We start from the raw sequence: 26,934 nt of genomic DNA on the forward strand, positions 1-26,934 counted from the left end.
AAAAACATTTCTTGATCTATATTTTTGTATCAACTTCGAATATCAAATTTATTTCAGCAATGACTTGTATAAGTTCTTTTTATAAAATAATTACAAACTAATAAATCAAAACAATTGCATCATTAGTTGCAGCCCTAATGTATATGACACACTTATAATGCTGAAAGCATTTAATTTCTTGTGTGTGTTCGGGAAGTTGTGTTATATACTGAATTACATAATAGACGTTACCATATCATCACGATTAATACTGCGAATTCCAATTATTGTAATGTGACAATCGGGTATGGATATCTAAATCAGAGAAAATCATGCAGAGGAGAATATTTTTTTCTCCCAAACGTAACATTTAGCCGGTGCTGTGGGGAAAGAAAAAAAAAAATGCCTCCAAACTCTAAATTAGACTGTGGTCGTGTGGTTTTCATAAAATCTCAATCTGACACAGAGCAAATAAAAAAAAAAAAAAAAAAACACTATGAAACACAGCATGTTGAAAGAGTCTCAGTAGCTAATTCAGGTTTTGCCCAAGGATACCCAAAATATTTACAATCAAGAAGATATCACCTGAAAACATCTTATAGACACAGTTCATTCAAAAACTGGAAATGAGAGCATGTTCATCTGTTGTGCATTCAGCTTAAGCTGAGCTCCACTGAAGCACCTTGTGAGAAACACGTGATGAGCGTAAAAATGGAGCAGTTAAACTGTATTTTCATTGTTTAATAATTGCTGCATACGTCAGGATCTAAAAATAGCCCACGATTCCCAAGGCTGGCAACATGGCGAGAGGCTACTGAACATTTCTTAACAGGTGCCCTCAGAACAAGCGCCCTGAGCTGCTTTAAAAACAATTAAGAGACTGCGCACACAGCTTCTCATCATGAAAACACAGCAAGCTTTGTACTTAAATAGAAGATAAAAAACATTACAGCCTCATTTCTACAAATCTGCCTGTTCTGTGATGCGAAATGCATATTGAAATATTTTTAATAAAAAGAATCTACATATGAAATCTCCCTATAATACGGCCGATAGTTTTTTTTTTTTTGTTTTTTTTTTAAAAGAGAAGGGACATACTCTTCTCATAAAAAATACATCTCAGCACAAGCGCATTACTACTTCACATCACATGAGACACTAATTGAATTTTTGCTGTTGAGAAAGACATTTTTAGAGTCGTTGGATCCTGAGCATCTACATTAAAGTTATTAAAAAGTGTGTTAATTTTGACAGCAAATTTTGATCTAATTTTAGTAATAGTCTTTTGATTTAAATATTAAGTTTGTCATATTTTAGTCATCTGAATTGTTTTAGTTTTAGTCGACTAAATCTACATTAAATTTAGTTGACTGAAATCTAACAGTAAATAAGAAACAAAAATAAACTGTGTATTTGTCCTTTCAAGCATGATTAGACATGAAAGAGGAATAAATTCAGCACTCATGCACTGTCAGAGGCGGCTTTCACAGAAAACAGTTACAAACCCGAGTTCTTTCACGTCTTGCGCTTGAGTAGTTTAAAACGGCTTTATTGCTTAAATTGGAAAAACACATGCAAATGCAGTGTTTCCCATACATTGATTTATTTGCGGCGGCCCGCCACAATATCAATATAGATTTCAGTGCTTCCCACTCATTAACTAGACTGTGGCGGCCCGAAAATATATTTAAACTTCTCATAATAACATAAAAGGTTTTAATGTCGTGTTTTACGCCATTGCTGTCAAACTAAAATTGAAAACATGGTAAGGCTTTGTGTCCTTATCAAATTGCAAAGACGTAATGTGCGTTTGCGACGCACACTTCGCTCACGCGATCAGCTTCGCGTCTCAGTTCACAGTAGAGAATGAATGCAGTGAACTCCATCTCTGCCTGCATGGAGTTTAGCATGCATATGGGAATGTAGCAGGCACCAGTTACACATTTTCACATTTGCATAGTTGACGATTACAGAATTTCACTAGATTTGTAATGAGACAACTGTAAACTTGTTTTCCACGAAAATAAAAGCTCACGTTTATCTCTTTCAAGTATAGAAATTAGGACATAACTAATTATGATAGTTTCATTTATTTTTTTGTGCATTTACAATATATGGCTATTACTGTCATAGGGATAATATTATATTATTATTTTTATGTAGTATAATGTAGACACTATCTCACAATTAAAAGAGGGTTAAGTCCCCTGTAAAGTTCAAGTACAATTCAATGCACAGACTGTTTTGTTTGTTCAATTTGCACATTGAAAATGGTTTAGAGCTCTAATTTTGAAAAGCGCACCAGATTAATGAATTTAACTTTAAAATGTACAAAATTTTCTTATGGGGGGCATGCCCCTGGACCCCCCTAGAGGGAGAAAGGTCCAGCCACCAGTTTCACAAAATCCTGTGGGGAAACACTGTATTTGGTGACACATTTTTGCTTTTATTATTTTTACCCGATCAACTCGCATCTAAATTTCCAGCCCTTGCATTAGCTCTACTACTAGATATACATTAATGGAGATGAGAAATAAAAAACCTGCCCTGTACAGCTATGATTAGCTCTTCGTCCATCTTGGTTGAGATTTCAATGTTGTTATGGAAAGGCCGAAGCTGACTGGATGGTTCTTGTCACATGACCTGCAGTGCGCTTGCAGCATTCTGACAATGTGAGATTCTCATCTCACTGTGGTGTAGACATGTCTGGGAAAAATGAGCATGATGCTTTTTCTCCATTGAGCTTGCTTGTCATGCATAGACATTTTACATAAATTTGAGTGTGCAAAAAACGTGACGCTAACGGCCCCTAACTAGTGGAAAATCTCCCCTCACTCTACGTGTTTCATACCTGCTCATAACTACAGCTGAAATCTGAAGTATAATTTAAAATGTTCATAATTCAAGGCAAACACAGAGCATTTCATTTTCAGCAGCATTCATTAAGAAATTTGACCATTTGATTCATAGATTAAAGGATTAGTTCACTTTCAAATTAATTTCCTGAATTTACTCACCCCCATGTCATCCAAGATGTTCATGCCCTTCTTTTTTCAGTCGAAAAGAAATCAAGGTTTTTGATGAAAACATTCCAGGATTTTTCTCCATATAGTGGACTTCAATGAGCCCAAACGGTTGAGGGTCAACATTACAGTTTACAGCGATCCCAGACGAGAAATAAGGGTCTTCTCTAGAGACGCCATCGCTCATTTTCTAAAAAAATAAAAAAATAATAGTAATTAAAATTGTATACGTTTTAACCATAAATTCTCATCTTGAACTAGATTTCTTCTTCTCCATTTGAATTCCAGCAGTGTAGACTCTGCTAAGTGTATTACTGCCCTCCACAGGTCAAAGTTTAAACAGAATTCCAATAAAGAAGAAGAAGAGAGCTAGTTCACGATGAGCATTTATATAATAAAACGTATATAATTTTTTGAGCGATGGTTTCTCTAGATAAGACCCTTATTACTCGTCTGGGATTGTGTAGACCAACCATTTGGGCTCCATTGAAGTCCACTGTATGGAGAAAAATCCTGGAATGTTTTCATCAAAAACCTTAATTTATTTTCGACTGAAGAAAGACATGAACATCTTGGATGACAGGGGGGTGAGTAAATTATCAGGAAATTTTAATTTGAAAGTGAACTAATCCTTTAAGTAGGTAATTTCAAATGGAACACTTAGTTTTTTTTTTTTACTGTCTTATGGGGTTTTGTTAGACAAGTCATGTACCAAATTTCCGTTTAAACGTTAATGAAATTAGTTGGGGCATATATCCTTAAGTTAGGGTGACCACCATCGAACAAACCAAATGTGGGACCATTACTAAGTTTGTGTGGGACAATGTGGGACATGTTTCCAACACTAAAACACAACCTGAAGCTGTTATATAATGTCTATCTAACTTAATTACAACATTTGTATTCTGCCTTTCAGCTGATAAAAATACTTTGTTCTTAGTTCCTTCCAGAAAACACCATTACACCACAATGTATGTCTTTATTTTACATGTCATTTAAATTAAATATCACTGACCCTAAAGGCAGCAGGCATCATGCAGATAACTATTTTTGAATTAGGTGACCACATTTCTGAAATGAAAACTGGGGACATTTCCTATTTTAGGTGAACAAAAATCTCATTTGTAATCTATTTAAAAAACAGGGACAATACATTTTTTCATGTTTTTGTTTTTATTTGTTGTGGGTTCCTTAAAGGCTATTATTACATGAATGATTATGATTTAGTTTTATTATTAGGATTTGCTCTGGTTTAAATACAACCAAAAAAAAAAAAAAAAACCTTTTACACGATTAATAGAAACCACTGTAAAAGCAGTTCTAAACAATACTGTTATAGCCTAACATTCGTGTGACTTTACAAAAACATATTACATTTCAAAAATAAAACAAGCCTATAAGATGATAAATATTTAAACAAATATGTTTTAACATTATTGAATTTAATACTTTAATTTTCACATGCTGTTTTTAGCTACTGCACAGAAATTAGGCTACAACTGTTTTATCTTTTAACTAATTTTAACTTATTTTGCATTTTAGACATTATTTTATTTTTTATTTATTCATATCTGAGTGTACCTTCACCACATAGTTAAGATGTGTGTGGAAATTGCTGCATTATGACTGCAGAACTTGACTGTGGACGTTTAAAATCTGCACCCTGTTGAGGCCCTGTTATAAAACATACAAACAGTTTCAATAGTTAGTATGTTACTAACCTTGAAACGGATAACGACTGCCTTCAGGGTTTCTACACCTTTTGACAAATGAATTCTTTCACAGTCTTTTGTGATTATTGGATAAGGACTTTTAAAAATCAAATAAAAATTCAGAATGATTCTTTAATGAATCCTTTAGACTAATTTGTGTTCTGGCTTGGCTGATTCATTGGGAGGAAAAAAAAGACTCAATGATTCATACAAAATTGTAGATTGCTACGCTTGCACGCAATTTTACTCAACCAAAGAGCAATTTCTAATTGAAGAAATACAGAGTAGTGTTGCACGATATACCGGTACTAGAAAGGTATCGCGATACCCTGCTTTTAGAAACGGTACGGTTCTTCATTTTATTAGTACCGGTACTTTGAGTGCCAGCTGTATTTCCTAATGTGCGACAGCAGGGAGCAGTGTGTGTGCAGCGCGCTGCTTCTGAGGCACATTGAGTGCGTGTTTATTCCTGTCAACTGCGCAACGGCAGATGCACAAAGCAAAATATGGCATTATTTTGCTTACATTGCCGACAGTCAGGGCAAGCCCACGGACACCACAAAGCCCGTCTGCAAAATACGTTACAAAATAACGCAAGCGAAGGGAGCATCCAACTTGCCAAACATCCCGATTTGTACAGAGAATTTAAAGAGCGACAGGTTAGTGAATGTGATACCAGCGTTATGTTTATGCTCTCAAAAATTAAATGAGTGTTATTTATATTACTCATGCAAGCAGACATCCGCAAAGAGGTGTATTATTGAGTCTAATAAGTGATATCTGGTTGCTAAAATAAAATTAATTTTAAAAAACAAATATGTGAAGGGACTATACAATTATATTAAACCAATTTATGCTTTAATAACATTGCTCTAATTATTTACAGTAATCAATATTCTCACTGTCAAAACACTTACATGCAGGGCTTGATGACAGCCACTCCCACTAGCCACTTTGGCGAGTTGAATATAATTTAAGTTTACAGCCAAATGGTCGTCGAAGATCGTCGTAGCACAAAATTACAATCCAATCACACAATTCGTTATTTACATGCAGTTAGTGAAGGAGGGATAGGCGGAATTGCGCTGAATGACACACAACAGAAGCGCTCTCTCTCTCTCTCTCGCTCTCTCTCTCTCTCTGTCTGTCGCGCGCGCGATCAGTTTTCCACGCGTCTGAATAGTCAAATACACGTGCACACAGATGTCTAAATGTCCATCATGTGGAGTATCTCGCGTGAATACAGTCGGTTATGGCTTAAGTGGACGTAAACAGGTGGGTAATAACTGGATATTTGTCAGTTACGTCCATGCATTCAGCAGCCCAATTAAATAGGCCTGTCCATCATTAATGTTAATCAAACAACAAAACCTGTTAAATATGTTAAATAAACTTAGTGTATCTGAAAAAGATTATTTTTAATTTACTACTGTTTTTGTAATTTGCTTCTTTGTTCTTTTATATAGCATAACACAAATAACTTGTTCTCATACTAGCTCATGCTCATACATTGTCCACCTCTTGCCCACCTGTACATACCAGCTGATATAAAATGTAATCTTGATTTGGGTGGTCAGTCTGCATTTAAAAGTTTGAAAGTGTTTTAAATCTTCTAAATCAAGTAAAATGACTCAAAAGTAATTTAAGCATAAGAAAGTCAGCTTTAATCATATAAAATGTAATTTACCAACATCAAAATTGTGGCCAATAAAAATGCTAGCCACAGTTCTGTCATATGTTATTTATTTACTTTTCCTACTGTTTTAGGTTTTTGCCATAGTATCGTTTAAGTATCGGTATCGTGATACTGAAGTTGGGTATCGTATCGAAGTCAAAATTTTGGTATCGTGACAACACTAATACAGAGCATAACAAAAAATGTATTGTTCATTACAGAAATTTCCATGACTCAAGTCAAGGAAGCTAACATCTTTTCCAGGCCTGGAAAGTGATTTTAAAATTCCCTATTCTCAGGTTTTCCATGACAGTGGGAACTCTGTGCCTTAAACCTGCTGCTTAGCACCTGCTACCCTCCAACTGTTTTGATGTAGAAAACTAAACTCAGAAGTACTTCCGTGACTACTTTCAAATAAGAAAAATCGCAGCATGCGGCACAGGAGTCGTTCTGCATAAGGCAAAGACTTGCTGCTGCCTCCTACCAGCATGGACAAGGAGACCCTGACACTGCTTACGTGGGTGGTGCGGATAAGCAGAAGTCCGAGTCATAAAAACATTGCAAAAATCTCTGAATGTTGTTATTCTATAAATACAAAACCAATCTGTGATCATTTGTGATGTCAGTAATGACTCTGCAACAGCAAACCACTTGACAAACAAACCAAATTACATTATATACTTTCCCTCTAAATCACAAATGTCTCCAGCATCATTTGATACCTAAATATCAGTGTATCATCTCTATCTCTCTGTATGTCTACCAACAAAACACATAAAAAGTAACAACACTAGGGCTGGAACTAAAATAAATAAATAAATAAATAAATAAATAAATAAATAAAATCAATCGATTAAATCAAATCAATTTTTTTCTTCTCCCGGTTAATCTTCTATTGATTAATTCTTTGTTTAATGTAACTTAAAATAATAAACGTAAATATTCTGTGTGCTAACTTTTATCTAATGATATTACTTATCACAAAAGATAAGGTTTATGCAGTGTAGGCTCAATCAGGGAAAAAGGTGTCTACTATGGCTGCGTTCACAATCACTTTTGGGAATCTAGAGCAGCAACTGCTTACAACAATCCTGATGTTTTTTTCATTCAGGAGCTTAAAGTAGCTGCTTGAATATGTTCATTCAGCTGTATGAAAATACATCACAACTTTAAGTCAAAACCACATTCTAACTAACTAACTGACCGGTAATAGGAACAGTATCAAACAATTTTACCACGACTGACAGAGCATAATTAAATAAATGAGGTGCAAGTTCATCCATTAGATATTTTAAAGGATCAACAATAGCATTAAATGGTTGCAGAGTACATTTGAGCTGCACGTCTCACAGCTTCGCACTTATGGCAGCTCGTACAAACTGTATTCTGTATGAACGCAGCTGTATTAAAAGCACAAAATATGAGACTGACTACCGTATTCTAGTGCTGTGTAAAACTTCACTACAGTCCAAATGCTTACACTGCCGTCTCGTTGTTTTGAAGTAGGAGAGCCCCAGGATGTTTTCTTTTCAGATCCTCCTGCATAAAATTTATACTGCTGTGGTATCCCAATTTCAGAGGACCCTTTTATTTGGTGTTTTTTTTTTTTTTTTAAAAAGATTCCACACTTTAGATTGGGCTCGATATTTTCGTAGTAACAGCTGATTTTCTGCATGTCCGGCAGCTGCCATCATTGGGGAACATAAACAGCGCAATGAATCAACGCATTCCACGCAAATCAACTATCAGCGTAATCCATTACATAGATGCATCGTTACAGCCCTAACTTAAACCTTTTCAAAATGAGAAATCGCATTCCCTATGACAGGTCAACAAGAGTATAACTAAGAATCTACCGCTTGGAAAGTTCAATGTTATAGCATCCTGGGTAATAAGGTTTAAAGGGGTCATGAAATGGAGAATCAAAACATGCTTGATATTTACACATAAAAATGAAAAAAATATATGCAATATATATGCAATAAAAAAAAAATTCATTTTCTGAAAATCATTCTGAAAGATTCATAACTCAAAGCTAATTTCCCAGTTGTTTTCCACCCTTCTGAAATGCCAGGATTTGAAATCAACCCATTCATGACATCAAAAATTCTCTCTACATTCCCCTTAACAACATGTATATCAAGGAGGTGCGCTCTTAAAAAAAAAAAAAAAAACTCTGTCCAATCATAAAAGTGATATAAGCCGTAAAGACCAACTGACATTATTCTGTCCCTGAATATAGACAACTGCAACCCCAAAAACTAAGCATACCCTTCCAAAAGATCAAACTATTAGAAATGCATGGCTGACGTTTATTTTTAAATGATGTACCTGAGCGATTGAAAATGGTTTTGTTTGTTTGCAGCATTTTGAGAACAATTTGTTGTAAAATGACAGTTTTGAAATATGGTAGATTAGATAGATAGATGGTGGTAGATTATGATTTCACTTTTTTAACTTTAGTTAGTGTGTAATGTTGCTGTTAGAGCATAAACAACATCTGCAATGTTACGACGCTCAAAGTTTAATGCAAAGGGAGATATTTTCTTTTAAAGAGATATTTTCTTTTGTTGTTTAAGGGCTACATAAAACTACACACAAAAACGGCGTGTTTTTGCTCACACCCAAATAGGGGCAAATTTGACAAGCTATAATAAATGATCTGTGGAGTATTTTGATCTGAAACTTCAAAAGACACATTCTGGGGACACCAGAGAATTATATTACATCGTATAAAAGGGGCATTATTGGTTCCCATTAATCTAACTTAACCTAACTCAAACACATACGACTCTATTATATCTCTCAAGGGAGGGACAACTCCATTGTCCATCATCAAAAGTTACACATTCTGTGGGGGAGGGCTTAGACAGTATGAGTTCGCCAAGTTCACCAATCACATCAGTGGCCATTTACTTGCATTTCTGAAAGAGTTAACGTCCTTTGAAATGAAGTTTGACAGTGTAAAAATGAGGACGGAAAATGGTCACTTTTACAAATATTTTAACTTTTTTCAACAAAAATAACTTCATAAGCTGACCTCCTGACACATAAGATCTGAACGTACAACACCTTTAAGAACATAGTCTGAAGCCTAAACAACAGATTCTGGCCTTTGATTCAGAAACCAAAGTACTTCCATGGTCATGGAGATCCTGTATCACTTTTGAGATTACCCCAATAAAGTGGACTGCACTGACTTAAACAACCTTTACTGCAACATAACAGCTGAATGATGTGGGTTTTCAGACGCAGATACTTACTAGTGCTGGAGAAGCTGGCGGGTGTAGCCTGCATGGCTTCACGCCTATAGTCCCTGTCTTTAGGGAAACTGTTGACCACTGCAGCCATCTTGGTTGCCTCCTTCTGCCTTTGCTCTCTGAAACAGGAAGGCATTCACAAATGATACTAGCATACAAAGACAACAAAACCACAAGCTTTACACAGTGCAACAACACACTCTGGTATACGCCACATGACTGACATAGAAGAAAAAAGCCTCACAATGAGCCTAGCTGTTATGTCTCAACTTTTTGCAAGTCACTTCATAAGTGGAAACAAAGTGTGTTTCATTTTGCATCTGGAGCACATTTTAATTTCAGCACACATTGCTAATTTTTTTAGCTTACAGTTGTTTAATATTTTATTTAATAAATATTCACAAAATAAAACATAATAATAGATAATTATAATAATCAACTTGTAATAAAATAATAATAATAATAATAATAATAATGAAAAGTTATTATTATATAGTCATGTTGAATCAGATTTTGAGCCAAAATGTGCAGCCCTGCAAACAAGCACATCAACAACAACAACAACAACAAAAAAATATTAAGAATACATGGGTAGCTAGAGTACATGTGTGGTTCTCTACAGCAGAAGCAGTGCTACAATTGGGGTTGCAGCCCGGAGCCTATTTTTGTTATTCTGCATTAGTGTTCATTTCGTTAATGAAATCTATGACGAAAAATGTTGGTCAACAAAGTTTTTCCCCAGACTAAGACGAGACGATAAGGTCATTAAACAATTACTGTGACTATATCAAAATGCAATATTGTTGACGAAAAAAGAAGAGACTAAAATGTAGTTAAAGGAACAAAAACTTTTATTTTTGTTGAAAAAAACTAGACTAAAATGCTCAGACTAAAACTTGACTAAATAAAACCAGGACAACGTTGACACGCAAATTCATTATTTCAAATGTAGCCGTGCAGCAGGCACGCTCATAATGGAAGCAACACGGTCGCGACGCGCATGTGGTCCATTTTCCTGGCGCATCGAGATTAAAAATTCTCAACTTTTCAGAATGCCGCAAGCGCACCGCAGGTCATGTAACAAGAACCAACCAATCAGCTATGGCCTTTCCGTAACAAAACAAAGCTCAGCCGAACAGCTGATTATAGCTGTACAGGGTGGGTTTTATTTCTCATCTTCATCAACATGTATATAGTAGTAAAGCTAATGCAAGGGTTAGAAATCAATGAATCCTTTGCCGATACTTCCTCGTCATCGTGGAGAGCAGAGTTCATGGTGGCATAGCAACGACAAATGCCACGGGAGCACAGGCACTTGTGGAAAGGAGGAGAAAGCATTGCGGCCCCGCTTTCCACGCGTTTTTAGGCATGATATGTGAATGGCCCCTAAATATGATAAAAACTAAAAGTTACATTTGATACAGGACTAAGACTAAGAAAAAAAAAAAAAAAAAAGCTGACAAAATTAACACTTCTGCATACAGGTTTGCAGGGCATTATAATAATAATAAGAAGAAGAAGAAAAAAATGTTTTATTTATATAGCGCCTTTCCAGAGCTCAAGGACGCTTTTTGACTATCAACAAAATCTTTTGCAAAACATTTTATGAAGCACTGCCAATTAATGAAGGTCATAAACGATCTGTGTGAAAGCTCAGTGACCCTCACTGTCATCTTGAAAACTCAAAGTGTGACACTTTGCATTCATAATTTCAACAGAGATGCTAAAAAGTATTTTCCATTTGGACATCTTTCTTCTGCAAAAATATACTAGTTTATACAATTTCCACTTGAATCGATCACCTGATGATGTTTCACTGGCAAGGTGCATGGATTAGAGTACTATTAGTGTATAATTAAGCACAATTTGAGTTCGAGCCGAGGGTTGAAAGTGTGCATGTTTAATACCTCTCCAGCCACTCTTTGGGTTTCTCCCACTGAGACACCTCCGTCCTGCAGTTGTAGTAGTACTTCTTCCCTGAAGAACTGATGTGTTCAGACCAATCATCTGCCGGCTCATATGGCTGAATAGAAGGAAAAACAACAGGTGTGAGGAGATAGGAGGTGTTAAAGACATGAGAGCGGTAAAGGAAGGAAGATGCAAAGGAAGGGTGGGGGAAAAGAACAAAAGAAAAGACCTGAGGGAGGGAAAAAAGGGAAGACAATCTAGGTGTTTGCTGTTTTTCCTCTGACATGAGAAAAGGCTAAACAGAGCAACAATATGAGGAAGTTTAAAATATAGAATGAGTCTGGGAAGAAAAGAGAGGAAATGGGAGCATTAGAAACAGACAGATGGAGCGTGTAAGTGAGAGAGAGAGAGAGCATGCAAGCTGAATCCTGATGCAAGCGTGTGTAATATTTGATGTGGATCTCTGCGCATTGCCCCTGCAGGATGCCTCTTTAATCTGCCTGAATCCACCCTCCACCTACTAGCAGTCTGACAGTCAAAGCCTCACACCACCACACCAGGCAGTCCCAATCATTAAAGTTGAAGTGTGCAATTTCTGTGCCACTAGCGTCACCAACCGGAATTGCAAAAATAACGACAATTTTCCTGAATGTATTCCCTGTTGGCCAATGGGTCATGGATTGGTTGTTTAGCATGACCCAGTTAGCTAGAGACAAAAAGCATCTTTCTGTCTTGATGGTAATTCAAAATAAGACAAATGAATTCCGACTATATTTTTGCTAGCAATGCATTTATTGGGGTCCTTTGCCATAGTTCTCATTATAGACCACCACGGTTGGAACAAACAGGTAGTCCCCGCACAAACTAACAGCACTGGTTATCCCAACGTTGATATGTCAGGCTGATCAAGATGCTGAAATGTTATGAAAGTGCCAAACTCAACAAGTTCACACTTTTTGGTGGAATCTACCAACAAATGCTGTATTAATATGCGTCTTTGCATTACACACTGGGACACTTATGTAGATCACCGGTGCACGCGCTTTGAGTGCGAGCGTGAAACCTTCGAGAATTAGTAAAATTGTGTGCAACATGAGCACTATTTAACTGGGGCGAATGAGACGAGCAACTGAGAGGTGTCGGGTGTGTATCACTTCGCTGTAGGAAAGCTGACGTTATTGCCTGTGCCAAACACATGTACCGGTAACAAAATGGATTGCTAGGAATCAGAAAGACGTGAGATTGACCGACCAGTCACCAATCTGGGCTGATCACATGGGAAATTGTCCGATTCCGGTCCCTTGCAGGTCAATCGGTTCATCTCTAATTTCAAATAAAAAAATGTATTGTGGTTTCCACACAAAAAAAGTAAGCAGCAGTTTTCTTTTCAAAACTGATAAATATTTGAGCACAAAACCACATTTTAAAATGTTATGTTACACTACTTTATTTGAATAAAATATATTAAAATAGAAAAGTTATTTTAAATTGTAATAATTTCACAATAATACTGTTTTTACTGCATTTTTAATCAAATAAATGCACCCTTAGAAAACATAAGAGACTTCCTTTGAAAAAAAATCTTACCGATACCAAACTTTTGAATGGTAGTTTATTTCTCAAATGTAACTCATAATACAATGCCGTTCCTTGCAGACCTATGATTAACACTGTTAATTTTATTGTACATTAAACTCTGCCTCTGTCCTTGAAAGAAACCCCAATTAAGTAGTACATATTTCAAACCATGAAGAAATTCACCTCTGTATGCCTGCAGACAGCTAGTTCTCGCCTTGAACATAATTACAAGGTTTAATACAAAACATAAAATCTTGGGAAAGGTAATTGGGCAGATGAAGAGGGTTTGATGAATGAGTTCATAAAGTAGGTGGAGCATCTCACCATCTTTAGAGTGTGGAAGAGATTTTATGCAGCATATCGAAAGTGGCCCCATAACATAGAATGAAAGGCCATTTAAAACCAACAGTGGCACAAGGACAGAGATAAAATGTCGACACCACTTCAATTCTAGGATTTGAATTTTATGCAGGCTCACCAAAACGATCTCAAATTCATAAAGAGAGCTTATGCCACAAATATTAGATCCATTCATCAAGTTTGTTGAAATGAACTTGCTTCTTTCTAACATTTCTCACAAAATGACCCCTCAATATTACTATGGCTTGGCAGTCTGTTTTTAGACTTTAGACACTGAATGAAGTCCAATTTGGCGTCATCTATGACCAAAATAGCCTTTTAACAAATGATTTGCATTACTGCAAATATTTTTTAAAATGTCAATTAAACAAATCAAACCAAACCACATGACTTCAATATACAACGTAATTTTTACTACGTTTCAAAACCTTAAATGAATGTAATGCTGAATGCAGCAAAAGCACTAAATCTTCTTTCTCTACCCTGGTAAAAGTACGCTGTGCCTTTCATCTCCCAGAAGAGCTCATATCATCTACAGAAAGGAGACAGATGGTATGCACACAGGAGGTTTGCCACACAACCAGACAACACATTTAACAGCGATGCCGAATTTATGCCAGAGATAATTTTGTTAGATCCAAATAATGGCCCATAAAATAACATGCCACTTATTAGCCGTCTAAAACATTCTATCGGATTTGCCAGGATAAATGTTTTCTATTTTGACTTCATTGGTACGAAATTAATGTATCTTAATTGCTACTTCTAGTAAAATAGTTATACAACATGATTTAAGCAAAACTAATAGCACAAACAGCAATTAGTGTATCATTAAATGGTCTGATTTATTCAATAAACATTCATTCTACAACAGGCAGATTGTGCCAAAGGTGCAAAAGGTTACTGTTGCAATTAGAAACGTATATAAGCAAGGCCTTGTTGCGTGCGCTGATCTCTGCCTCATTACATGATGCAGACAAGTCAGAAGACATTGAGAGTGTGGTACTTACCGTGTCTGATGATTTGTTGGGATTTGAATGAGAGTTGGAGCTGTGCAGAGAGCTGTGGTTATGGGAGTTCTCTTGAGGGGATATACTGGTCCCTAAAAGAAGAAAAATATTTCTTGTAATCAAAACAAACCAGTTTAAGTTATTTCTTAAAACTAGTGGAGGACAATGCAAATCTAAGAGTTATTACCTCATCTGGATGGTTAAACAACGAATCATTGGACATTCTACTATGATCTAAGTAACTATAAAGCTTCACAGACAACATCCCATAATTCATTGACCGCAAAATCAAGCATATTTATATCAAAGACTCTTATAGCACTTGAGTTTATGGCTGAATGATGCAGAGACACAAACTTATAGGCCTTCCTATCAATTTCCGCTTCTTTGAATCTTTAGAGTCATTTCAGCTTGAACTGCACACCACTGACAAGAAATACAAGCTCTCAAAGACACATCTAGGAAGTGTTCATGTAGCATGATTTCAATGGTAAAAAAATGTACAACAGTCACACTTTAAAGCGATGAACAAATCAAAAGATTTTTAATACCAAATGATTTTTAATATTTGTTTGCATGTTCTCATCACATGAGTGATAAAGATCTGTTTAAATAACTAGTAAGGCCATTCTTTATATGCCCACAACCGAAAAGGGGCAAACTGAAAGGTCTTACCACAATTTGAGGTAACAAACTAGTGAAATAGGAGTGTTTTCAGACAAATTACATGTGTTCAGTGAGATTACTGATTATTTTTTTGTCAAAATGAGTAGAGTTGGAAGAGATGAACAGCATACTGATTTTATAATACATCAAACTCACACTCTTAATGACACACCTGACACTCAAAAATAAAGAGTACACCAATAACACAAATTCAGGTGGAGGTAAATGTTTCATACATCAGGTAATTAACTCACTTCAGGTGGAACAGAGTGTTTTATTGTACAGAATAGGTCAAGAAAGCCACACAGAAAGCCCTAAGTGACCTGCAGTCGCCCCTGCCAAAACATAAACCCTCACTGGGGCATTTCAGCTGCAGGCTTAGACTGCAGACATCCCTTAGGGTACAGACAGTCTTTACCACCTGAGAGAAGATGTGTCAGAAGTGTGCTAGTAACGAGAATATAAAGCCACTGTGAGGGTGGAAAAGACTAGACTCAAAGACATACTAGGTCTCAATATACACTACATCTATGAAATCAATTTGTGCTTTGTGGCTTTTTGTTCATGCATGTCAGCTTTGAAGTGGTCTAGATGCACTTCTTAATGTTGACAAAGTAAACCTTTAGAAGATATACAGACAAAATGTAGTCTCTGATTGGGGAACACAGACAAAAATATCGATGATGACATCCTGCATCAGATGCTCTTCAGAATGAGACTGTCTTTACCCTAAATACCACCTGCAGATGATGAGCATGTAGTAAATCTTTAAACTAAAGTCTTGTAGCAATTATGAAAAATAGAGGGAAGAGCCCTTTCATATGTCACAGTCCCTCCCAAAATTCTAATGAACATGAAATACATAAACAAAAAAACTGCACTTGTCAAGCCATTTCATGGGGTCTTGAACCACTGCTTTCCTTTTCAACTTAAGATAAAAAAACCCCCACAAATATTCAACATGCACACAAAAATATTAAACTTAGGAGTGGTAGAACAAGTTAGCAACAATTTACATTAGCCTACATGTGAAGTCAAGGAATACACTTTAGTGATTCAAGTGCAGTGTGTAAAGTGAAGTTCATCTAAAACAGTCAGTGTTTTTAATGAAGAGTACTGGTTAGAAAAGCAGGTACAGAGCCTTATATATGTTTTAGGAGTCACTGTGATGGTTCTGGAGGAACCAGAAAACCTTGTTTTGTGTTTGCTTTAGGCATGTGTCAAAAGTTTCCTCATCTTGGTTTTGATAATTCATTAGAATGAAGTAATATGGTCAGTGAATTAATTGATTTAAAAACAGGCCAAAGTGAGAAGTGGTAGGTTATTCAAACTGTCCAACTTCCATCAAGACTTCAGTCACTAGGGCTATTAATTTCTCTGTTTTTAATTGCCATTTCTTTTAACAAACCAATGTTGATTCGTATATGCCAAGATCAATCTTTTATGCTGTTTTCAGTTGTATGAATAAAACACTAATCATTATTTGTAGAGCGCCTTCCATCCAATAATCGCAACAAGCTTTGTGATTTGTTACTTTTGATAAGAAACAGTACTAGCTTTCAATGTCACGGGAGAAAAGATATACTGACAGATAGGGAACTCACTGAAAATTATAATTTCTCATGTAATCATGTTTCAACTGCAGAAAGACATCAATAAAATGGTTTGTGAACATATCACATAATGCTGCATTTTCCTCAGGAAAGTCATGCAATGATTATAGTTTGTTTAGTTAGCTGGAAAAAAGCAATAGAGAGAAACATTTAGCGCATTATATATATATATATATATATATATATATATATATATATATATATATATATATATATATATATATATATATATATATAGTACACTCACTACAAATATATATACTTAAATATATACACTAAATAACATACTCCTACCCTTAATATTACAGTAATGTACCAATTGAATAGTTTCCCTGTTTACTTAACAGCATTAGTTGATTGGAAATCTAATCGAAATCTGTCACGACAGTGATACCATCCACTACAACACGACATAGTTGGAGACATGGGTCAGCTACTTTTAGCATTTTTGGTTAGCGCAAATGCAAATATTAACAAACAAATTAAATAATTTTTAAATAATGGTTATCCTCTTTAACTGCTTCGAGGGATCTTTAATGCCAGACCTGACCTATGTAGCAGATCTGGTATGAATGACAGATGCAAAGCTTTTACACCATCAATATTCATAAGATGTAGCACTAACAATAATGAAAACATCCAACGGCACAAAGCCAGGCAGCAAATTAAGTAGATTTATCACTTATGTCCATGACTCAGAAATCTTAAAATCTTTTAAAATATATCTTAAAAATGGAGAATAACCTTCTACTAACTAATACAACTTGCCTTGTGCAAAATCTATATTTCAAGTAGGCTAGAGTTCCTAGTTGAGTGAGATCTGTGGTGGCTCCTACAACGGTCCGATTCGTTATTCCAATGTACGCCTGCACTGTTTTTCCTCTCTTAAAAGTTTCATGTACAGACGACAACGCTGTCAAAATGATCCCAGATCCCAAAATGCTGTATTATTCATGCCAGCCCATTTGTTGGCGAGGTCAGAATTCAAATTAGTTGGCGATGTTAGAATTCGGCATATGTAAATAATGAGTCTCCATTGGTTGTAGTAGTGGTAACAGTATAAATCTACACTTTGCTGGAGAAGCATTAGATCAATATCTTGAGCAGCATAAACGCAGTCCTGATTTCCACCATTTTTGTCCGCAAAGTATTCGCGCATGCCTATAGACCGAACACGTAATACGTGTGCGCATGACGTCACCACTTTGACAAATTAATTTTTTTGTTGTTTACATGCAGATGATAATGGTATCAATTTCAAAAACTTCTATTTTCAAAAGTTTGCATTTTCAGGCTCCCAAAACAACGTTGACATGTTAATGAATGGCCAAAACACACAAAAAAAAGTGTTCTGTTTTTAGTTAAAAAACAGTGCTGTTGTGTAAAAGGCCCTATCTAAAAGATGGAAGTCAAAGGTCACCAAAACTGTTTGGTTCCCCACACAGTTTTTAGAATATCTTCTTTTGTACTCTACAGATGAAAGAAAATTATGACAGAATCTTCATGTTTGGGTGGACTGTCATAAATATGTCTAACATAAATGTTACATTGATTTTGTTCATTCTAGCAAAACTGAAAAATTATTTCCTAAGAATGTTCCCCATACCAATAAATACAATATACCAATACAATCACAGGTCTTTCAAGCCTGCTTATCAATTGCTAAATAATATAGCAATCTTCATGTAGAAAGCAAAATAAAGTTTCTTGTTGAAAACTGTGGAAATAAATTCTGATCTGATTTGATAACAAAAAAAAACACTGAAAATGAAGAATGTGAAAAGCACATAGTGCTCCAAGTCCAAGCCTTACATCTGAAATGGCATAATTCATAAAGTAGGGATGCAGGCTACTTATAAACAATTGAAGCAGGTCCAACTTCAGTGTGATTTCATTTAATGTCTGTTTAGCAATCTGATCAACTTAAACATGAGATGTCTCACTAGTGTTTACATAGAAACAATAATTATGCACCAACTAAGATTTACAACATGGATCTCTGCACTTTTTCAGCCTCAGATCTCAGCCTCTTATCGAATTATCAATATGACTCCAGATCTCCCCTCTTACCTCCTTCTCTGTCTCTCCCCCGGTGTGGATGGATGGCTTTTGCTCTGCCATGGCCAGTGCTGTCCATGTGTTTATTTTCTGGACTGTCTGATCGCCGCAACATCTTGCACGGTGGAGTGGCGTCGTTGTTGTCACGCATCTTCTCATGTCTGTGATCAGGGTGACTCTTGGATGAGTACTTAAGAGTCTGTCAAAACATGACATTTCTACATTGAACTCTGCTGCACAGTTACTCTCTGACATGCATAGTACATAAAAGCTGGTTTATAGCTGGGGTACAGTGGTCATCATTAGCTAGCCGACCAGCTTGTCCAGAATGGTCTACCAGCTATTGACCATCCTCTAACATGTTCCAAAACACTACAATACTTAATAGGAGCATAATGTGTGTCATAACATACTTTGCACGTCATTGCAAGACTGAACTGAGCACAGAAAAGCCTAGAAGCATCTTTCTCCCAGTATTACATATAATTAAGCATCTCTTGATGGTCTGCACAATAATTATACTCGTTTTATTGGGATTTGGTTGCATTCACTCTCAACTACCAAGACGACTGTTTATAAACATCGTACTCTTAAATTCGTGTTTACGCATACAATGGTTTCTCTAAAGTAGCATAATTTTGATCTTGAATTAATGATAATAAACGTTATTATAATAGTGATTTACAAGTAAACCGCTGTAGCACACAGGCCTGATGTAGCCGCTAGCGAGCTAACGTTAGCCTGTTAGCGCCCTGAGCGCATTTAAAACATGATAAATTCGACGGTCAGGCGATTTATGACAGCGCAGATTTATGTTTGAATTGTAATGTAAACGTGTGTGTCATTTTAAACCGAACCCATGGAGAATAAGGCACTTTTCGCTATGTTTTACGCACAGAGGCCTAAACTGCTTCAAAAGCCTGCACTAGATTTACCCCATTTTAATCTTATTTGTTTCAGATATACCTGATAGGGCTGAGAATCCCTTCGGTCGGTGCACCTACAAAATAAAACAAGAAAAAGAGACAGAGGAATGGTTAAAAATCATCTTCATGAACAGTGGCAGAAACTGCAACAGCTGAATCGGCTTCCTTAAGTTTCTACTTATTTTGGTTTGGCTAAAAATGGCGGATTGTCAAAGCGGAGAAGGAAAATCGGAGTATAAAACAGAGCTCTTTACCCATCGCCGAGTCTTGGTTGTTTCCTTGCATACATTACCATCAATGCCGTGTTAGTGTGTGTGAAGCAGATGTGAAAGATGGGCGACTTATTTGGATTTTGGAGTGGGCTATCGACGACAGTATCGCGTATATTATTTTAATAGTTCAGGCTATTGGAGTCGCTCTTCGCCTCTGCTAGTCAGTAGAGCGCCCTCGGTCCATCTCCCACTCACACATACACCAAAACTCTGCCCCTATCTACAGAACAGCGAAGCTCAGCCTTCCTCACACACCTCAATCCGGGTTATTTCGGGGCTCGCTTCGGCTCTGCTCGGCTACTCTCGGGTCATTTCGGCCACTGGTGGTTGAATTGATCTAAAGTAGTACGTGAAGCAGGGATCTGTGAAGGTGTTCGCATGGATAACAACGCGTAAAAACACATTGTGCTTGGCATACTAATAAAGAAATTTGATTTATGAGCCTCACTTCGAGCTTTACTGCAGCTGTTGAGAAATGTTGAGTTACAGTGGCTGGAATTTCAACTCAATACTGAAATCTACTGGACATGTTGAGTCAGTGCATATAGCGCCAATGAGATGAATGCAGAAAGGTCCTGATGCAGTATGACTCACTGAAACAAGCGAGTCAGGGGAATTCTGGGAAAAGATACATGTGAGCGCACTTTTTGAATGGCTAAGTTACCCGATCACTATTCAATATCTGCCAGCAGCTATTACAGCTGTGAGATTGAGCCTTTGCACATTTAGACAAGTTTTTTTTTGTCTGTTTTTCCATGCTAATTTTGTGCCAACTCTGCCAAATGAGATGGAGAGTGTGGTACATGGACAGCAATTTCCAGATTATACAGATTTTTGGTTGCATATAATTTTATTCCAGATTTCAAACCCTGTCTAGTTACATTTATTTGAACATGCTTTGTTTCATAACAGCTTCACAGAAATAAACTAGTGTTGCAAAATTCATCAATTAATAAATGACTTCAATTTTAACTGTAAAAAAGCTCTGCAGAAGACAACAGTGTCATTATGCAGCTCAGTTTAGTTCAAAGTTGATTCAATTTAGTCCAATAACAGTGTCAATGTTGCAAAGTTCATCATCAAATTTAATTAAGCTATAAAGAAGATCTACAGAAGATAAGATTATTCAGCTCAAGTAAGTTAAATATTGATTCAATTTGGTTCAATCAATTTCGAAACAAATTCATTTCAGCTAAAGGAGCTCTACAGTACATCAGTTATGAAAGGATTTCAAAGGCAGCTCTAGACAATAGTGTCATTATCCATCTTAATTCAATTGTTTTGTTCTTATCCAATAAAGTGTCAGTGTTTTGGGTCATTGTCCTTTTGTGCTGTTTTTAAAGGGCAAATATCTTAAATTTGATATTAGGATTTTAGGTTTTGTCTCATGGTTATAACAAGCTCCAGGTGACTTTCCCCAAAACCAAAAGTGAATCACTTTCCCCAAAACCAAAGTGATTTTCTATATGTCTTAGCCATTTTAATTTTATCCAAAAACACATTTTTCCATTTTCTTGCAATGGATGATATGGTGTTCAAAGGATTTGGCTAAAGTTTTTCCTCTCTTTTTATTTGTTTCTTCACTGTTTTTCTCCTAACAGCATAATATTATTAGCATAGCAATATTAGCAGCATAATGTATCAAGCTATAGTATAACTCTAAGACCCGGTTTCACTGACAGGGCTTAGAATAAGCCAGGATTAGGCCTTAGGGCATAAGTAGCTTTTATAAATGTACCCTAGAAAAAAACATTACTGCTGTGCATCTTGAGACAAAACAATGGCAATGGCATATTTTAAGATATGTCAGTGCAAGTTGCTTTCAGTTAAAACAGCTCAAACATGCATTTTAGTCTAGGACTAGCTTAAGATGTGAAACCATGGGTAAGTGATTAACCAGGTAGATTTAAATGAACACATTAGGTTTGCTAATGATTATTTTAATATATCATTTCATTTATTTATTTCACTTTTCACTCATTTTGACATTGTAAGAAGATTATTTCTATAAAGAACTGGAAAGAAAAATGTTTTAATTTGACATGAAAATAGTCAAAGGGGGCAAAGCTTTCTCAAGGCATGTGATTAGATGATACTTTAATAAGCTTTTAGAGAAGTTATGATTTAATTATGACAATTGTTACAAATAGGCTTAAAGAAGGATTACGCGTTTGGGACTCTGTAATGCTCATGATGAAGCCACACTGTTCATTCTAACAATGGAAGCAGGTGCATCAGCACAATTATTGTCTGTTCTCTTTATATGAGCTCCTGGTGCCTCTTTGCAGATATATTTTCCAGAACCAGTTCCCTCATTTACCTGCTCAACAGTGCAAATGTAACAAGTCACACTGTAGTATTCTAAAATCTTACCAATGAACCTTTGATTAATCAAGCTATTGTTGGTCCATATGAGATATTCTCAGCACAAAACCCCAAAAATCAATTATGCTAAACTGCTCCAAACTGTCAAGGGGTCTGTTTTCACTCTTGAATCTGATTAAACGCCATAATATTGAATATAAAATTAGTTTGCATATTGGCTCAGGTCCATTAAATAGCATTAACAATACAAATTAATGTTGAAATTAACATTAAGTAGATTAATACATGCTTTAGAATTATTTTTAATTGTTAGTTCATGTTATACAGTTAACTAATGTTCACAAATGGAACCTAAAGTGTTACCAAAATTATTATAATCATGCACATAAAATCATTTATAGCCATATTTACAGGTTTTTTAATTAATTAATTAACTAATTTATTTTTTTTACACCGTTTACACCAAGTTTTACCAAGACTTTGCCTCTTCTGCTAATAGTAAAAGGTCAATAATATGTGATGATTGGTAATATAAACTGCAAGCTGATGTGTTTAATTATTATTTGTTTAATCTGATTTCAATAATTGCATGGCTGAACCTGAATTACACCATGAAGGACAAGTAGAAATGATTATTGTCCAAACTTTACTCCAAAAATATCATATTCTTAGTGCAAGTTTCTTCAATCTCATGTCAACCACGAGAGGGTGCTGTAGCCTTAATGTATTGAATATTTATTATATTATGTATTTTTCATGTTTGAGTGTTGGGCCCTGCACGCAGGTCAGGATAAAGAGCAGCTTTCTTTCTTTCTTTCTTTCTTTCTTTCTTTCTTTCTTTCTTTCTTTCTTTCTTTCTTTCTTTCTTTCTTTCTTTCTTTCTTTCTTTCTTTCTTTTTCAACTTACCATTGCCTATAAACTTTCAAAAGTTCTTTGTTATGAACAGATTAACTGAACATTTTTCACTTTTGTAGTGTAGAAACGGAACATTAGTTGAAGCCACGAGGCATTTGTCTTTTTCAAACTTGTCAAACCAGTCTGCCTTATATATTCCCTCACTGTAGAAAACCACTGAGTGAGACAACAAGGACTAGCATGTCGAGACGGATCAAGTCAAGGTACTAGAGATAGATAGGCGAGATATTAAATAGAAGAAAGAAAAAAAAAAAAACTGGCTGTCATATGCTCTAGAACAGGAAAGACAGGTATTCTTTCGTCTGAAGAATTAGAAAAGAAGGACTCATTAATTCATGGAAATTACCCCTCGCAAAAGAACATTTTATTCACAGCAACAATGCAACATGTCTTTATGATTTATTTACGTTTGCACACTCTCCCTATAGACCTCTTATAATAAAGCATAATTTCGTAGTAGAAAATAAGGGCAGGTGTGGCATATGATTGATTATGTAACCGCCAATCGGATTTCAGGATTACACTTTGGTCCCGCCCTATTTTAGTAATCTGTCCAATCAAGAAAAGGATTACTTCCGCCCGCCTGCCTCGTTGAACGCAGATTGTACGAAGCGTTTTGCCTGGAAAGAAAAACACTTTGGTCGCAAAAACCTGGGATATTTTAATTAAAGTTCTTCATTTTTTATCTTTTAAAATCAAAGTGAAGGCAACTTTTTCTCGGGAGTAACCGCCCAAGAAACCCAAGGCGTCTTGACTGGACTTCCCAAACACAATACACAGCTCGAGTGAGTACGTTAATAACAACTTATTTCTCTTAAGGGACCACAAACATCTACGTTACGACGTTGTTTATATGTTAACATGACTTCAAATCTTAAATATTTAGTACTTTTAGAGGGGAGTGTCAAAAGAAGTTCTTTTGAAAACTCGAGTACTGACTTATTTAATTGTTTTTGTGTGTCCGGTTGTGCTCGAGCCAACGGTCGGGTGCACTTGACAGCGCGAGTCTCTGTGTCAAGTGCACCCGACCGTTAAGCTAAACCGGACAAGGAAAAACAATGAAACAAGCCCACTATCCTTGATGCTTGGAAGGGATCTGCTTTATTTCAGCAGAGAGTGTCGACGCGGAGCTTGACACTGACATCACCAGTGGGTTCGCCCTAAGCAACAGGACAAACTCATCACTCATCGTGAGTGCTTCAACTGCTAGGGTTGGCCTGACATGCTCTATTAAATATAATAAAGTGAATGTCGTTTATTTAGTTTCACCTAGTGCTGCTGCTTCTGAGTTTACAACCAGCCATGTGCTGCTGTTCTCTATTTCTGCTAGAACTATACAGTTTGTTGTTGTTGTTGTGAGACATATTAGATATGTTTAGATAAATAAATATAATACATTTTGTATACACACAATTACTATGTTCCTGCTGTATAAAAATACAGTCTAGGTTGTATGTTTTACAGTTCCTAATCATGTGTTTATCATATCTCGACCCTAATTGATAAGGCTCTGGGGCAGTTTGCAAAACATCGAAACCATGCAAACTTGAATAAACTCTATGCGTTTCTTGGCATGTTTTCATAATTTGGCTTTGAGGCTTCGATAGGTTCATCCCTCTGGGATCTTCCTTAGCAACAGACCACTGAATTGTAAAAGCGGTGTGATAGTTTATTCTGTTACCCCGACTCCCCGAGCAAATGTGAAAATGCTCAAGTATTCAAGCAATGAAATGACTGAATGCACTCTAACCTTTGTTCAAATAGATACTGAGAGTTTTCTCAGTCCTGCTGCCCTGTGGGAAACGATGGAGACAGTGGTTTGTTTGAGACTTGCTATCTGCTGTGTCAGATATCACTGCTCAGAAGTGCCCTGTCTGCACTCCCTCTGATTCCCCTCTTCTTGACCTCTTTACACACACTCTCACTCGTCTCGCAGTGTCAGTTGACAGGCTGACGTTACAGTCCGTGTCCTGATCGTTCCCTCTTTTGACGACTGTTACGTTTTAGGATGCAAGTAATTAAACACGAGAGGGAACACAATGCCTGATGTGTGACTTTAACTAAAGTCTTAAGAGGTCAGTTAGCTTAACAGTTTGAGACTAGAATGCAGAGAATTCCCTACATCCCTTTGAATTCCATGCGTATTGTGTACCGAAAGGAGGGAATGTGTTCTTTGGAGGTCCTGCAGGATTAGTGAGATATGAAGGAATGAAAATACAGTGGTGAATAAAAAACACTGCTGAGTTAAACTGAGGTGATGTGCATAGATCATTTCAGGTCATCATTTGTTTTTGAGCCTGAAACAAAGATAATGTGTCTTGTAAACACATGCTGCGATTAATCAAACTGATTTCAATTGGTGACATGGCTTTTAATTAGGGCTGTCAAATGATTAATTGCGATTAATTGCATCCATAATAAAAGTTTGTGTACATAATATATGTGTGAATACTATGTATAATTATTATGTATATATAAATACACACACATGCATATATATTTACAGAAAATGTGTTATATTTATACATGTAATATTTGTATTTATATATAATATAAATTATATAAATATATATACAGTATATACAAGCAAATACTTCTTAAATGTGTGTGTATTTACATGCACATCATAATTAAACATAGTATACACACATATTATGTAAACACAAACTTTTATTTTGGATGCGATTAATCCCGATTAATCTTTTGACAGCCCTACTTTTAATACAAACATACACTCAGAGAGTATTTACAGTTGGTCACTTAATGCACTTTTTACTGATTGGATAGCTATCATGACCATGTTTAAATGCCCTCCAAGATAAGCATAGCAGTCATCAGGATGTGGTTTGAGTCTCATACAAAATGTGGATCATTTGAGTGTAAATGCACCTTACTTCTCCCAAACAGAATTTTGTCAGCGTACAGAAGTTTAGGAACCCCCGGTCCACACATCTGCATCATGACAGACATGGGCTCCTATATGATAGGAATAGTGTATTCATTTATATTCTTTTTGCAGAGATGTGTTTTAGTGGTCAATTATAAATGCACTATACACACCATATCAGATTGCAATCTGATTGTTCATGACAGAGGAAGTGACCTCATTTCTGTTCTTTACTGGGTGTTTGCAAAAAGAGCTGTTCGGATGGTTACATGGAAAAGAAACACTGAGGGAATAAGGAAAACATTTTCTATCAGAATAAGACTTCAATATGGTACACCGTCAAGCAGAGTTTGAAGTAACCATGTGACTCTTCAGAGAGGCAGAATATGAACAAGAGCACTAGCTAATTCGGTGAGGTCGTCAGCTGACCTAGTCTGTGCAAAATAAAAGAGAAGCAGAGGAAGGATTGCATATTGGTGCAGTAAGTGTCTTGGGTAGTAGCAAGTTTCATTAGTCTGGTAACCTAACTGCTGGGTGTGTGTGTCTGTGTGTTTGTGGAGTGGGGGTGTGTCATCTAAACTGGCAGTGGCAGAACAGGTGTCTAATGTCTGTGTGTTAGCTGGCCCAGTGTGTGGCCCAGCGTTACTGGCATTCCTGTGCTGTTGTTTCTGTAGTGGTGAGGTCGAAACTGAGGGAGAGAGAGGTCTTGGAATGTGATGTGAGAGGTTTTGAGCTGCAGTAGAGAACTTTCTTTGAAAATTTATGG

At 36.3% G+C, this 26,934-nt stretch overlaps 2 protein-coding genes across 5 annotated transcripts in view; one reads left to right on the forward strand and one right to left on the reverse strand.

The window, feature by feature from the left end:
- waca (WW domain containing adaptor with coiled-coil a) overlaps positions 1-20,242 on the reverse strand; it is a 35,868-nt gene extending 15,626 nt beyond the window's left edge. The window contains exons 1-6 of the mRNA XM_067369191.1: positions 20,023-20,242; positions 19,809-19,842; positions 18,855-19,041; positions 14,506-14,597; positions 11,557-11,672; positions 9,653-9,768 (exon numbers count right to left, since the gene is read on the reverse strand). Coding sequence (XP_067225292.1) covers positions 9,653-9,768; positions 11,557-11,672; positions 14,506-14,597; positions 18,855-19,041; positions 19,809-19,842; positions 20,023-20,063 — 586 coding nt within the window. The 5' untranslated portion in view covers positions 20,064-20,242. The remainder of the gene's footprint in view (positions 1-9,652; positions 9,769-11,556; positions 11,673-14,505; positions 14,598-18,854; positions 19,042-19,808; positions 19,843-20,022) is intronic.
- Positions 20,243-23,878: 3,636 nt separating this feature from the next.
- Positions 23,879-26,934, forward strand: part of mpp7a (MAGUK p55 scaffold protein 7a) — a 142,714-nt gene continuing 139,658 nt past the window's right edge. Inside the window, exons 1-2 of one of the 4 annotated variants that reach the window (XM_067368617.1) lie at positions 23,879-24,066; positions 24,392-24,471. The gene's annotated coding sequence lies outside the window, so the exon portion shown is untranslated. Of the gene's footprint in view, positions 24,071-24,391; positions 24,472-26,934 lie in introns of all 4 variants that reach the window. The other 3 variants (XM_067368616.1, XM_067368618.1, XM_067368615.1) reach the window with 3 other exon arrangements.

The sequence above is a fragment of the Chanodichthys erythropterus genome, chromosome 19, assembly GCF_024489055.1.
Source record: "Chanodichthys erythropterus isolate Z2021 chromosome 19, ASM2448905v1, whole genome shotgun sequence".
NCBI lineage: Eukaryota > Metazoa > Chordata > Actinopteri > Cypriniformes > Xenocyprididae > Chanodichthys > Chanodichthys erythropterus.